Source organism: Guillardia theta, assembly GCF_000315625.1.
Source record: "Guillardia theta CCMP2712 unplaced genomic scaffold GUITHscaffold_82, whole genome shotgun sequence".
Taxonomy (NCBI): domain Eukaryota; class Cryptophyceae; order Pyrenomonadales; family Geminigeraceae; genus Guillardia; species Guillardia theta.
Window position 1 is genome coordinate 270,731 of NW_005434592.1, and position 14,581 is coordinate 285,311.

Below are 14,581 nucleotides of genomic sequence, written 5' to 3' on the forward strand. Positions count from 1 at the left end.
AATGTAGCTAGTTTAGGAGTTGGTGTCGTCGATTATCATCTGTGCTTCACTCTCACGGTTGTGGAACAGCTCATTTCTACGAACACATCGTGAGCATGTATTTGATCTAAGCATGGAAACTTACCCCTGCTTATCGCCGTTGTGAGAAGGCGCTGCATCCGAAAGCTGGTTGGGCTGTCGATGGGCTCAGATAGGCAAAACAGAAGGACATGATCACCTCGAGCAGAGAAGCTGAAGTCTTATCCAATACATCCGCAACTCCCTGCTCCTCTGCTTTATCCTTTGACAGAAGTTGTTCTCGTTCCTTGTGATATGCAAGCCGTCGAATCCTCTCCTCTCGTGACCTCACAATGTCAGCATTCCACATGCTCTTTACGCTTGCATGGTATTTGTCTGAAGACAGATCAAGCTCGTGGAGAGTATTTTCTTGTCTGGATTTCGAATTTTGAGAGGGCTTCTTCGATCTATTGGGTCTCCCAGCGAAACTCTTGCTCTTGATCCGTTCTTCATCCTTGGACTGTTTTGTTTTCTCAAGATTGACGTGAGGTTTGGTCTCACCGCTCTCAATTGCAAGCATCTTCTTTGCCAACCTTGCCTTGGCCGCTTCTCGGGCCTTCAGGTTTGCTCGCTTCTGAACGTCTCTCTCGGACTCTTGCTGGAGAAGCTTTGCTCGCTTGATAACCTCGTCCTCGTCCCGTGTTTTAAGCTGCTGCACTTCTTTCAAGAACGCTTGCCTTCTGGCTTCCTCAACCTTTTCAGCTGCTTGGTACGTTGTGCTGTAGTCTTGATCAACGGAGGTGGGGTTGGTATCATGATGCATGGTGTGTTGAGGAGGATCCTTGATCATGCTTCTGACATGATCCCCTTTGCTATTCTCGGGCTGGTTCTCTGGCGTGCTCAAATCTTTCATAGTTTGCTGGAGTTGTTCTTGGAATTTCTTCTCTGCAGCCATCTGCTTCTTGGCAATAGCTTCATGGCGCATCTTAAAGGCATACATATCTTCCTTTTTCAGCTATCATTCTAGTTAACGTTCGGCAAATCTCTAATCAAATCCCATATTACCTCGCTTGTTGCCTTCTTCAAAGCTGCAAGTTCCGATTTTTCTTGAGCGGATCGAAGCTTTTCCACAGTCTGCATGATGTGAGATTGCACCTAAAGAAGTGGAGGATCGACTTTCAGCTTACCATCGACTTGTTCTGTAGATGATTGAATTCATCGTATGCGAGTAGATTCTCTGCTTTTTGAGCGTATCCTTTGAAAATCGAGTCGCCTTCACTGCTCATTTTTTTGTTCTTTTCTTCTTTTGTGATGTCCTCCAATGCTGCCTTCTCATACTTGTCTTTCATTGATCTCCATTCCCGATCAGTCAATTTTTGCTTGACCAACGTATCAGAGGAAGGCAATAAAAAAGAAGGAGTCGTATTACTTTTGTATCGCCCTTGCTATTCTTGAGAACATGTTGATATGCCTATACACAACAAAATAACCATGCGTTTGTCGTATCATGGCATCGCAAGCCGAAGTTGAAGTCAATCTATACCATCTGACGAGCTTCCAATCGAGCTTTGGCCTTGTCTTGGATTTCCTTGACTTCATTGGTGCTTTTGAAAATTGTTAGACAACAGCATGAAACTTGCACTGCACAGACAATGTCTTGATGTTTTCACTCTTTTTTCCAGCTGGGCTGACTTGATCTACTCGTCCTGGTTTGATCGATTTCTGTGCCTGTTCGTTGTCATGATCTTCAGGTTCGAATGAAGTGAGCAACAAGATATATTCAACCTGACCCATCTTCCCTGTCGAGGACTGCTTCGATCCCAGAACACTCTCATGGAATCCTTGTTGTACCACTTGCCAGCTGACCAGAATGAGAGCAAAGATCATGGCACATGCAACCAAGTATCGTGCATGTTCCATGACAACGTTGTTCTTTCGCCTGATGCAAGGTGACTGTGAGTGAGAAGACAACTGCAGCAGCCACATCGATTCACCTCCGAAGATTTGGGGCAACGAGGGTGTCCATGTACGAGCATTCGCTACCAAGACCTGCAGGTGGACGTCAATCTCTCTGACGGTTTGAGGATCCATCCCAACAGGCGCTCATCAACGTCTCTCAGTCTTTCTTAAGTGAGTGACACACGCATTGCTAACCGTATGGCATATGCCGAGCTAAGAGGACAACAACTGCCTTTCTGAAATTCAGCATGCACTCGTGTTCAGAATTTCATCATTCGACAAGGTCTGTTGTGTTGAGAATATCATGATTCGACAAGGTCTGTTGTGTTCAGAATTTCATCATTCGACAAGGTCTGTTGTGTTGAGAATATCATGATTCGACAAGGTCTGTTGTGTTGAGAATATCATGATTCAGGGTCACCCTCCTTCGATCCCTCCATCCATTCCTCACAAAGAGTTCAACTACTCACCGCCCATGTCGCCCGCTGCTATTTCTGGTACTTGATCCGGGTCGTGGACCGTCGTTGCGACCGTTAAAAGATACTGCAACAAGTTCGTTGCTTCGTTTTGATTCTTCCGTTTCAGCATTTTAACGGCTCCCTTCTACAGCGCGGGATGCTGAATACTACATTTGAAGGAGGACGAGGAGGAGGAGGGGAGACGAAGGCGTGCGAGAAGACGAGAGGGTTGTGAAGAGAAGGCAACTCATTGGCAAGCTCGTTGCTGTTGCTCGTTGATATATCCTTGGAAACTGTGACTTGATGGCACAGCCAGCGGTGCGAGTAGCTTAGAGAGGCATAGGCTGCCAGGTACAAGAGCGAAGAGAACAAGCGGCAGGAAGTGCTCCCGTATCCTCATGTTGGTAATCCATTGAGACAGCGTCAAGACACATCCTTCCCCACCTCCCCACCTCCCTCCCTCCCTCGAACCCTCCCTCCCTCCCTTCATCCATCCCTCACAAAATACCGATTGCGTGCAACGATGGGAGTCATGTTTTCCGGTTGTGCCTGTGCAGAGAAGTCGCATGGCCTTATCTTGGTGGGGCTCGATGCAGCAGGCAAAACAACATGGCTGTACAGGTTGCAAACTGGAGAAAATGTGAGCACAAATCCCACGATCGTCAGTAACTTCGAAGAGATTCGTTACAAGAATGTCAAGTTGTCAGTTTGGGACCTCGGTGGACAGGCAGCACATAGGCCTTTGTGGAAGTATCACTTCCAGGCAGGAGATGGACGACTTCAGTGAACGTGTTCTTATGGTTACGCAGGGAACGAAGGGTCTGCTGTTCGCTGTTGACTCATCCGACCGTCAGAGGATTCACGAGGCTCGACGAGAGCTACTCGAGCTCCTCAAGGACGAGAGGCTGCAGGAAAGCTGAGAGACTGAGGGCGCTGTGTGCACTGACTGCTTGCTTGCTATCTCAGGGAGCGATTGTGATCGTGTTAGCAAACAAGCAAGACATCCCCAACGCCATGTCTGCGCAAGAGATCGCTGACTCCTTGGGCCTGTCGACGGCTGTGGGGTCAAAGGTGTCCTCTTCTCCTGCCCGACTCGAGCTGAGTATGGCACAGCGAAAGTGGTTTGTGCAGCCCACCAGTGCAATCTACGGGGAAGGAATCAATGAAGCCATGGACTGGCTGCTTGCTAACCTCGGGCTGGACTCTAAGGGATCAGCAAACGTGAATGCAGGCCACGACGCTCTCCACTACCCTCGCTCGCAGCTCAAGGTGCAGCTCGGGTGTTGGGTCGACAGAGCTGAAGTGTGACCCATCGTTCATGGCAGATTGCAGAGGCGTGGCAGGCGAAACAAGGAGAGCAAGAGCCACCCGCTCACTCGGTCATGGTACATGGAAGTGACAGGATTTTGTGAACCTCTGAGTTCATTTTCGTCCTCGCAGGACTCGAATGGATATTCTGATGAAAGTAGCACACAGAACTTGTTGGATGGAACTCCAAGGGCCGAGGCTTCTGACTTGACTACGTCGTCGATTCCTCCTCCACATACGGATGTCGACGAGGCTGAGGGCAAGAAAGCAGCTGAGAGGCATACAGAGACAGAAATCAAAGATGCCGCGGTTCGATCAGTGGGCGAGGAAGAGGTAGACAAAGCCAGGAGGCAACCTATGTCTGTGCAGGACGAGAGAAGCAGAGATGTTATCCAGGAGAAGCATTCAGATTTGGCGGACTTGAACCTTGAGCTCGAAAATGATCATGCAAGTGAAGGGATCAAGACGCCAGGGGAGGAAACGCAGCATCACCATACAAGTCAAGGTGTGCAGTCTAGTAGTTTCACGTGAAAATGTATACGTGATGTGGAGGCTGCAGAACCTGTGACGTCATCGGGACCCTTCGGTCCTCCCCAGCATGTGGTCAAGGAAAGCAATCAGGACGGTTCAATCCCAAGTCAAGCGCAGCTCACGGCCACGAGAACAAGGAATGATCCAGAAAGTTCTGCGAGACCTTCAAGAAATCGACCATCACAAGCCCAGCTATTTGCTTTGGTCTCGCAAACTTTCAGTCTCATCTCCCCCTTGCTGATATCTCGCTCAGGTCATGCGCAGTCGCGTCCCCGCAAACTTGAGGACAGAGGTGAAGAAGAAAATAACTCATTCCACCGCCGAGTGATTGACTTTCGTGCCCAGCTGTACCACAAGATTAACCGAGGGCAGATCTCAACCCTGTGAGGAGCCTTTCGGTTCTACCGAGAGATTGTGACGTAGCTGTTTCTGCAGGGAAGAACTTGGAGCTCATGGAGTGAAGGTTGATATGGAAGCTCCTTCGCAATGTCTGAGCGAGAGACGAGGGAAAGAGGCAGTGAAGGAATTGGCAGATGGGGGAGAGAGAACGATTCAAGCCTCTCGCGAAGCGCACAGGTACCGCAGACTCCATCAGAGTGTCAAGTTGAGACGTCATTGCAGGCATGGAGGCGGGCATCATTCAATAGATGACCAACCGCGGGGGATGTAGATGACGTTGCTCCATGACGTTGCTGACCGACAGGTCCGTTGGTCCGGCTGTCGTTCGCTTCATGTTGCCCGGCACGGATCTGCATGCGACTTGGCTAGTCGCGCCTGTGAGACAATTAACAAGCTAAATTCAATTAAGTGAGGAGGACTGTCAGGGAGTTTGATTGAACATGTCAAACGTGATGGAGAATCCGGCAATCATTTTAATCTCGCAGCAATCTCCTCTACAGCTGTAAAGATTCTCTCCTCAGGCTCTCCTGCTGCCTTGTGCAAGGGTGTAGCCGCGAAGCTATGAAGGAGAGTGGGCGGAGCAAGCGGCTGAGAAGCTTGTGCCACGTCATTCAGGCATCATAGTCGTACAACATGTGCCCTCAAGCATCTCGCCATCACTTGCCATACCATGAGACTACAGATGGAAGAGAGCTGAACGTTGCGACTGACTTGACGGACTCGGCCGGCTTCTCGACATCCGGGGCCGGGGCCGAAGACTCGGCCTGGGCCGACCCGGTGGAAGACTCAGCGGCCGGGGCTGGGTTGGAAGACAACTCTTCCGGGGCCGGGACGGCTGGCGGCTCCTTGGAAGGAGAGGCAGCGGTCTGGTTGGAGACTCCATCGATGGCTCTTCGAATCTCCTCCTCGTCGCCGAGGTAGTACCCCGAGAGAGGAGACCAGGAGCGGTCGCTCTTGATGGGGTTGAGCTCCTTGTCCAGCTCGTAGACCAGAGGAACGGCTGTGGGGATGTTGAGGCCGGTGATGACGTCCTCGGGGATCTTGTCCAGGTGCTTCACCAGCGCTCGGAGCGTGTTTCCATGGGCGGCTATGAGGAGACGCTTGCCAGACCTGATCTCAGGAACGAGCTCTTCCTCCCAGAGAGGCATGAACCTGTTAACAACGTCCTTGAGCGACTCCGACTTGGGCAGTTCGGCAGGCCTGACATCCTTGTAGCGCGGGTCCTTCCCTGGCCAGAACTCGTGATCCTCCTCCATGGCTGGAGGAGGAGTATCGTATGACCTCCTCCAGACATTGACCTGCTCCATCCCATGCTTCTCAACCGTCTCCTTCTTGTTCAGTCCCTGGAGAGCACCGTAGTGCCGTTCGTTGAGCTTCCAGCGCTTGATGATAGGAATGTGCATCAAGTCAAGGTCCTCCAGGATGTTCATTCCGGTCTTGATCGCGCGCTTTAGAACGCTTGAATACACCACGTCGATGCCCAGCTTCTCCTGCTCGATCGCCTTGGCTGCTCGATGAGACTCTGCTTCCCCCGAAGGCGCCAGAGGCACGTCTACCCATCCCGTGAAGCGATTCTCAACATTCCACTGGCTCTCTCCGTGGCGGATCAGGATGATTGTGTACTTGTCCGGCACCTGATCTTTGACAACAGCAGCTTCTTGCTTCACAGTCTCCACACCCACGGCTGGGTTCCCCTCCTCCAGGGTCTCCACCTTGGCTGGCATAACGGCTGGACTTGCAGCTGCGACAGCCTTCATAGGGTACCAGCTGACAACGGACGGAAGCGCCTTGAACGGGGATGGCTTGTAGACGTCTTTCGCTTTCACTTCAGCGTCGGCTGCAGGTGCTGGAGCCGGAGCCGGAGCCGGAGCTGGAGCTGGAGCTGGAGCTGGAGCTACATGGTGAGATACTCTGTCCATGAAAGCATGCTCATACCTGCGACAACTTGCACGGGCACAGGGGGACTGCTTTCTTGCTTCTGACTCGACGAGCTCAGAGAAGGAGCCGAAGGCTTAGGGTCGGTTGACAGAGGCTGCGCAGGTTTTGGGGAAGGATCAGGTTTCTTCTCCTGCGGTTTGACTGGATCCTTGACCGGTGAATCAATCTGAGCACTAGGAACAGGCTGGGCGGCAGTGTTCTTGCTACCTCCACAGCCCATCGCGCCAACTCTATATCAGTTTGGGCAGTTTGTCGGTGCGTGGGATATGTCTAACTGAGACGCCTGAAAGAGGAGTTACAACCATCCAGGAGAAATGAAACACATGTTGCTAATTGGTTTCTCCCCATAAGGCCTCTTACACTTCTGTTGATGCCAATTTGTTTTCATCGTTTCAGTTCGAATTTTGGTTTTCTGTTATTCAATTCATGCAATCGTCCTCAATTCACGTGTTCGCCTTTCCTATCTTTGCCCCTTTGCCCTGCCCTACCGCAGTGCAACCTTCACAACCATGGCACTCTTGCGCAAGATTCTAGCATTTCCCCTATCTTTCTTCACTCTTGCGCATGTTCTTCTTCTTTGTCTTCCCTGCCATTGCTACATCCCTATCTCTCGCATCGGTTTCGCCTCCCTCCCATCCTCTTGTTGCCTACCCTGCATCTACACTCCCGGACATGCTCTCGTCAGCCCCCAACGCTTCACTACCCCTTTACCCCCCAAGTTTCTTCCACCCCTTGTTTCAGCTACCCTTACTGCTGAGCCGAAGGTCCCATCCTCTAGTACCCCCTCTTTCCTACGCAAAAGTACGGGGAGCATACAGTGTTGTGACTACCCCCACCTAGTCATGAGCTCCACCACCCCTACAAGGGATGGGGTGCATGATCTTGCTACCCCTCCTCTCCGTGCCTCCTGACTCCCTCCAAAAGACTTTGAGCCCTGGGAGGTAAAGCACCACCCTACCCCCTCTTATTCCCCATAGTTGACTTAGAAGGACCCTCCTCACCACCCAAAGTTGACCACCCTTTGCCCTACAGAAAATGATCAGCTAGCTGGTTGTCTTGGTTTTTCTGGTTTTACTGCCGTTACAGGAACGTTACAACTGGACCAAATGCGACTCACGGCATTTCAAGTTTCTTTACTCACAAATCCTCCGAACTAACCCACCCCCTTGATATCAGCAGTTAAGGAGAGGAAGGCACCCGTACTTGATGCCTATGTACCCCACCCCACCCCACCCCGAGTCAAATGTTTTTGACGGTCCTCTAGTGCTCAGTAGCTCTGATCCTCGCCGGGTCACTACGGAATTTTTGTGCGATCAACCATGTCTGGCATATTGGAATGCTTGCCGCAACCTGAGCACTCCATCGCTGCCGAGTGGCATGGCAGCGCAAGCCGGCACCCAGCTGAGGATCCTTCAAGTGCTGAGGCCTCTCACAACGGAAGTTGTCACAGGGAGCACGTGAAATTCTCCAGCGCAATGGATTCACATTCAGTTGTTGCTTCGACCCCGAACAAACCAGAAGGAACCCAGGGGTTCTGGCTCTGGCAACTTCTTCCATCCTCTGCATCCGATGGTTCTCAGGATCATGAGTCAGTTTCAGTACAGCAGAATGACGTGACGCCACAACAGACGAAATTATCAGACTCAGAAACTGCTGTGAACCTCACAGGGTACGTAGCACAGCGGCACCTGGGTGGATGGGTTTTGAATCTGACATGTTTTATTCATTCTTTAAGGCAAGATCGTAAGAGTGAATGGAAATCAGAATTATTTTCACCCCGATATGTCAATGATGAGTAAGCTCATTGGTCGAGATCATCGCTGGATGATTGAACCACTCGTTTGTCGAGCAGGTGGAAGATTTTACGGAACGAGCAGTGGAATCTTCGATTCGGTAGGAGAGTGGGCGTTGGTCTGCTCCTATTGCGAGAGAGGTCCAAGTTCATCGTCCATGGCTTCTTGCGAGGCAGCGCTTGCTCGAAATGCGATGATTTAAGAAAAGGAGACATCTTGCACAAGATCGATGGCAAGCATGTAGATGGAATGACTAGGTTTGAGGTGAACCTTGCCCTTTTTTTTTCGTGCTTGATCATGTTGATGCTGACATGTTACAGGTTGCATCTTTGATCTTGGGCCCAGAGGGATCTTTTGTACATCTGACGTTCCTTCGTCAAGACTCATCGCCGATCTACAAGCTGATGGAGCACGAGCAAGACGAGAACATCACGCATGGATATCAGATCTCTCTGTCGCCAAGTCTCAAGCAAGACAACATCGTCTCACACAGAATGCGTCGCGTTGCTCCAAGGCATAGCAAGTCAGTGAGTCCGCAGAAGAAGCAATTAATTTGCCATGCAGATATTTGAGTATCCAAGTCACATATCTCCGTGGGCAGATGGAGGATGGGGAGCATCAAGGTTGAAGTGCCGTTCTCATCCGGCTACTTCCCTGCTCGTATTCCTGATGTGCCTGCAGAAACAGGTGCCAGGGACACTCGGAGCGAGACGCTCCCCTCCGAGTCGCCCACGTTTCGAGATTGGATTCTTGTCGATCAACACTCAGGTCGGGTCGCAAAACTTTGTCATCCTGAATATTATTATGACTGATCGATCCATCAGATGACCGCAGGGAGGATACAAGCCGCAGTGCTGGAGCACTAAGGTGAGGACGCTAACATGCCTGTTGACCTTGGTGAGTCAAGTCACTTGCCCGCATTCCAGTGACAGCGACCAACCTCGGCCCTTGTACCTTTATTGACCATGAAATGCTATTCATGCTTACCGTACGTCTATGTTTTATGCCTCAAGATGGACGGCTCCCACTGCTCATTGTGCCACTTTCTCAGCCCTGAGCCGTAGTCCCCACTTGGCCCAGATCATCACGGACGCCGGGGTGACGGACGGTCGGAACGCCGTACGCGGGTCGGACCCGACCGTTCCGAACTTTCTCTCAGTCAAGTCACCGCCTGAGCCCGGCTGAGTCTGATCAGCCGCAGCGCTGAGTCATCCCCGCGGCATGATCGGGCCGGATTCCGAGCCTCACCGTGACAGTCTGACTCAATCCCGCATGTCCGAGCCTCACTGATCAGACCGGCGCCCGGGCCGGGGACTCTGGGAGGCACGGATCATCCGGATTGCGGCCCACAGTTGAGCCGCGGCATTTGGTGATCCGAAGCCGCATGCCAGGATGATGGGCACGGTGCCGCCACGACGGTGGACTCGCCCGGCCGCCGGAGTCCGGCCGGGCCCCTAGCAGAACCTGCGGCCGGGCCGGGGCGCCCGGGAAGTTTTATTGCCCGGGATTAGTCGCAATGCCGACCATCATGCAGGCTTGGGTACACCCTCCCGACGTTACCTGCATTTCTCCCTTCCTGCTTCTCCTTCCTGCCGTTACTTGTCTGTCTGTCTGTCTGTCTGTCTGTCTGTCTGTCTGTCTGTCTGTCTGTCTGTCTGTCTGTCTGTCTGTCTGTCTGTCTGTCTGTCTGTCTGTCTGTCTGTCTGTCTCTGCCTGTCTCTCCCTCTCCCTTGCTCTCCTGCATCGTCCCCCTAGCTCGGTCCACCCATCCTCCCTTCTTTCTCTTTCTGTCTCCTGTCCTCTCCTGCTCATCCTCCTGAACCATGTCCTATGTCTCTCCCTTTCAGCGTCACTTCTTGCTTTATCTCCTCACAAAATCTCTTTCTAAGGGACGTCGATGAGCACGGCGGCATGCAGAATTGGGATGAAGTTCGTTGGGGTCCAAGGTTGCGTGAGAATCTTTGGCAGATCGCAAAACTAGAAAAGAGCGTCAAGGAGGAGGAAGCCAAGGTGTTCGGTAGGGACTTAATTTCTTTCTGCTGAAGCAAGCTGTTATGGACAGCTGAAGAAGAATAGCTCGGATCTCACATAAAAACTCGATTCTGCCGTGAAGGAAGTGGAGGATGATATCGCCAAGTTTCGGTGCGTTTTCGACACGTAGGGAGTGGTTCCGGTCAACCATCCTTTGCTCCAGATCTAAGATGAGGTTGCAAAAAGAAGCTGCGGCGAAGGTTGCACTGAAAGGCAAGTCGTTAGACGATTGCTACCAGTCTGACTCTTGTTTTCAGAAGAAGATCTTGAAACTTTTGACGAGGCTCTTGGACAAAACGAGGACTTGGTACAAGGTGCGATATTTCATGTCAACATTCCGGAATGTCTCCAAAGTCTTGATGTCTGTCACTGTGACCCATTTATTGGATCAATATGTTTCCATCTGAATTAAGCTCATGAACAGGAGGAAAATTACCGAAAGAGTCGACGACTGAAGGAACTGCAGAAGTTGAAGTCCTGTAACTGACTTGTTTCTGCTTGCAGAGTCTGAACTGCCCGACGTTGCTGCTGTGATTCATGCGCGATTGAGGTCTTGTACAATCATCGATGTTTGTTCAACCCAGTGACGGATACCCTAGGCCTTCAAGAAATGATGGGAATGCACATTCACAATTGAAAGTGAAGAAGTGATTTTAGAAGTCTTGCTCGCATTCGTTTGACCCAGCAAGTTCCTCTGCGACTTTCATCTTTCGAGTGGATCTAAACGAGTTGGCGAAATTTCGTCTGTCAGCGATGGCGTTGTTCAGATTTCTATTTTCAACACTCCTCGTCGTGTTTACTCTTGGCATTTATGAGCAATCAACACGCTCAATAGCTTGTCTGAATCTGAGGGCTCCAGATCGACACCTCTTGTCACACTTGAACTTTCGGTATCATCAACCAGTCAAACTTCTGCAACTCCGTGGTGGTTTGTTCTCAAGTGATGAGAGCATTGAATGCGAGAATGTGCTGTCACTTGTAGAACGTGCAAACAAGTGTGAAAGATGTCATGACAGGTCACTCAAGACATGTACGACGATGAATTCAGCTACGAACCTGGCCGCCTTGAGAATGCGAACAAAGAAGACCAAGAGCTATGGTACGGAATAATCTGCAATGCAGATGCTTCGATGTTTTGAGTCATGCACATGAAGGGATGAATGCAAGGAAGAGTTAAGACTGCACGATGAGCAGAGGCGAAAAATGAGAGAAGAAGTGAGAATCGCGATGAAGTCTCATCAAGAGGACGTGCTGAAAATTGAGTAGGACAAGAGAAAAGGAGAAGCTGGATGCAACTATGTTGATCCAGATGAATTCTGTGTAATTCCATCTCTTCTCATTTGCTATTTCCACCTCCTCCTCCTCACCACCACCACGACCTTCATCTCCTGTTTCATCCCATTCTCCTTCGCTCATTACCTTGACAGTGCTCCAGGTGCGAAAGGACGATGGCAGAGTATACAAATACAGGTGGACTGACACAACATGATGGGGGAGTAGGAAGGGAGCATGGGGTCATGGAGAGGGAGGGAGCAGAAGAAGAGGAAGGAAGAGGCGGGAGGAGGTAAACATGTCCACAGATACACTCCAACGCGCCCATGGAGCTGCGGCGATGCATCGAAAGATGACTTTGTCTTTCCTGAGCCTGTCGATCGAGTCGACCCAGACTACTTTGTGAGGGATATTTTGTGATTTTCTTTCATTCATTCACTTTCAACTTGCAGGACAAGATTGCCAAGGAGTTGGATCAGAGGGACCTCGAGGTGCGGTCAACTTCATCCTCCCCCGCCTACTTGAACTTCACCCTCCCTGCGCTCACTACCGTCAGGCCCTAGCGAGAAGGGAGGAACTCAGAGAGGAGGAGAATAGGAAGGTGAGACAAGGGACGTACAAGAAAGCTCTTCGTCTGATCTCTGTGTGAACGCAGCTAGCTGAGGAGGAGGCGCTTTCTTGGTACAACGGAAGCAAACGAGTGGAGTACGACAACGATTTCCCTCTTTGGTCTTCCATCCTGTTCGCTTCTTCTCTTGTCATGCAAGAACAGGTGGCGGCTGCTTGACCCCGACATGAAGGAGAGAGAGCGAGCAAAGTGGTGTACGATTGACAGCAACTCAACGGTGAAGTCGAGCTCGATCCTTCTGTGCGACTCACATCGAACGCAGAGTCACTGGCGAGCACCAGAGGAGAAAGTCGATCCCCTCCCAACAGACCTTTCTGAATATGGGCAATGCCAGGGGCTGGTGACGATCTCAGTGTTGGGGCTGTCTGGATGAAATTTATGCTGCAGAAACTTCCTTGGGCTCCTAAGGACGAGGATCCAGTGCAAGATCCCGACGTTGAGCGATGCGAGGCAGAGCTGTTCGGTGTGGACAACGAGGCTGCCAGAAAGAGAGCTCAGGTAATGCTCTACAAGTTTCCGAGTCATGGGTTGTTTGAAGGGATAATGTACAGTTTATTGAGGATCATACAAACAGACTGATGGAGGACCTTCATGAAAGTGATATCTGAGGAGGAAGATGCTTGCACCTTGACGGCTGAGCAGTCGAGAGGAACAAGCCGGCAAACAGAACTCCTTACGTGTGGAATGAACTCGGAGAAGAGCTGAGAAGCTGCGCTTTGCGAGGTGAGAAAAACCGTTGGAGCACCTCAGTGAAATTCACTTGAACAAACTGTCAGGCAAGTGGAAGTACATGCAGGAACTGATTGATTGCGGAGCTGACCCGAACTATCTGTCATCCTGCTTCCCATCAAGGCCTCTCTCTCTTGACCTGCCCTCCAGGAGCGTCTACGCTGGATGGCGTCCCATCCACTACGCAGCGTTCAATGATCACGATAAAGGTGAGGGGCGTGAGAGGGTCTGGAGCTCCTGACGCGTCTCAGCCATTCAGATCCTGCTGGACAACGGCGCGGCCATCGACATGACCAACGACTGTGAGCAGAGGCTGACGGCTGGCGGCAAGCTGAGACTCGTTGCTAGTCGGGCAGACGCCTCTCCATCTCGCAGCTGCCAAGGCCAGCAACAAGGCCATCACCATGCTGCTCAAGTACGGGGCTGACACGTCCCGCCGACACGTTGAAGGGCTTCTGCCGGTGGAGGTGTGCTGGGCTCGTGCTGGGAGTTCACGTGCTGACTGTAGCTGGAGGTCGCGCACAAGCGCATGCACATGGCGGAGTTTCCGACTTCGCAGAGGCTCAAAACAGCAGGTGGAGGCAGGAGAGCAGTTGGTGTGCAAGTGAGCCTGACTTTGTGGCAGTTCTGCTGCTGGCAGCGGCGACGGAGGACTCAGAGGCCGCGAGAGACGGTATGCCTGACTGTTGCTGTTGAGGTCGATGATGAAAAAGTTGCTTCAGCATACGAAGATGCAAAAGACTGGTGGACGCCTCCGGATGGATTTGCAAACTGATGATCGAGATGCTGTCAATAGAGACGTAAATGTAGAGTTGTCAATGCAAGTGTTCTAGGCTTGGTGTGAGCATTCATGTCAACTTTCCTTCGTGTGTGACCATGGCTCGCGCTTCTTGGAAGGTTTGACAGAAGGAGATGAAATCGAATGATTCGCTCTTGTTCAGCCCTAGCTTGCTGACCAGCCGCTCAAACTGTTCGTCGCTCATGGGCAGGTGACATTCGGCACAGACGTCCCTGAGGTCGCAAGTTTGGACCTCGTCGACGTCTTGGCGATCGAAGCGCTTGAAGGCGTCCAGCAGCATCGCCATGTCTTGCTCTCTGATGTTGAAGTCCTTGCCCAGCAGAGTCAAGACGGAGGAGTTGAGCTTCATCTCTGCTAGTTTGAGTGCCAGGCGCCGGTTGAAGTCAGCATGAGCAGGCAACCGGAGGTGTTGTCTGAGCTCTTGGACGGCGAGCAGCATGATCCAGGCGTCAGCGCTCCGAAACCTCATGCGTAGAAGGTCTTCCTTGGTGAGGTGAACGAACATGCGCGGGCGAATGTTGAAGGAGCTGAGCCTCTTGATCAGCTCCTCCTGCTCCTCCCGTGACCTTGTCGCCAGTGACTCGCTGGCCTCCAGCCAATGTTGCAAGTCCTCGGAAGACCACCCGTCGAGCAGCAGGGACCCAGCTGAAGCTGAGAGCTCTTCATTGATGGAGGAGGAGGCGTCGCGGAAGACGATAGAGCCTGCCTCGGCTTGCTCGACGACGGCATCGAAGACGTC

General features: G+C 51.7%; 5 protein-coding genes across 5 annotated transcripts; 3 read left to right on the forward strand and 2 right to left on the reverse strand.

Moving 5' to 3' along the window:
• Positions 1–12: 12 nt before the first annotated feature.
• On the reverse strand, positions 13–2,544 carry GUITHDRAFT_144081 (hypothetical protein; the record flags this gene model as incomplete). The annotated part of the gene is made up of 9 exons (XM_005825616.1): positions 13–76; positions 125–174; positions 218–1,003; positions 1,063–1,131; positions 1,185–1,376; positions 1,427–1,468; positions 1,864–1,936; positions 1,992–2,046; positions 2,427–2,544. 9 exons carry the CDS (start codon positions 2,542–2,544, stop codon positions 13–15), a joined length of 1,449 nt encoding a protein of 482 aa, XP_005825673.1.
• A 393-nt stretch (positions 2,545–2,937) lies between these two features.
• GUITHDRAFT_175551 (hypothetical protein) lies at positions 2,938–4,923 on the forward strand (the record flags this gene model as incomplete). The annotated part of the gene is made up of 12 exons (XM_005825650.1): positions 2,938–3,177; positions 3,224–3,329; positions 3,385–3,485; positions 3,528–3,683; positions 3,740–3,799; positions 3,855–4,227; positions 4,282–4,457; positions 4,507–4,545; positions 4,599–4,636; positions 4,689–4,741; positions 4,787–4,829; positions 4,875–4,923. The coding sequence occupies 12 exons, from the start codon at positions 2,938–2,940 to the stop codon at positions 4,921–4,923; spliced, it is 1,434 nt and encodes a 477-aa protein (XP_005825707.1).
• Positions 4,924–5,107: 184 nt separating this feature from the next.
• GUITHDRAFT_89315 (hypothetical protein) lies at positions 5,108–6,864 on the reverse strand. The gene is made up of 2 exons (XM_005825617.1): positions 6,588–6,864; positions 5,108–6,540 (listed from the first exon to the last, which is right to left on the reverse strand). The coding sequence occupies exons 1-2, from the start codon at positions 6,808–6,810 to the stop codon at positions 5,309–5,311; spliced, it is 1,455 nt and encodes a 484-aa protein (XP_005825674.1). The 5' UTR covers positions 6,811–6,864; the 3' UTR covers positions 5,108–5,308.
• A 1,045-nt stretch (positions 6,865–7,909) lies between these two features.
• Positions 7,910–8,955, forward strand: GUITHDRAFT_115243 (hypothetical protein; the record flags this gene model as incomplete). The annotated part of the gene is made up of 3 exons (XM_005825618.1): positions 7,910–8,259; positions 8,560–8,647; positions 8,704–8,955. 3 exons carry the CDS (start codon positions 7,910–7,912, stop codon positions 8,953–8,955), a joined length of 690 nt encoding a protein of 229 aa, XP_005825675.1.
• Positions 8,956–11,442: 2,487 nt separating this feature from the next.
• Positions 11,443–13,818, forward strand: GUITHDRAFT_115244 (hypothetical protein; the record flags this gene model as incomplete). The annotated part of the gene is made up of 19 exons (XM_005825619.1): positions 11,443–11,513; positions 11,569–11,629; positions 11,681–11,734; positions 11,850–11,884; positions 11,995–12,088; positions 12,139–12,177; positions 12,243–12,287; positions 12,342–12,415; positions 12,459–12,531; positions 12,577–12,654; positions 12,702–12,812; positions 12,866–12,911; positions 12,957–13,037; positions 13,091–13,252; positions 13,295–13,345; positions 13,392–13,510; positions 13,552–13,618; positions 13,669–13,716; positions 13,766–13,818. The coding sequence occupies 19 exons, from the start codon at positions 11,443–11,445 to the stop codon at positions 13,816–13,818; spliced, it is 1,362 nt and encodes a 453-aa protein (XP_005825676.1).
• Positions 13,819–14,581: the final 763 nt, after the last annotated feature.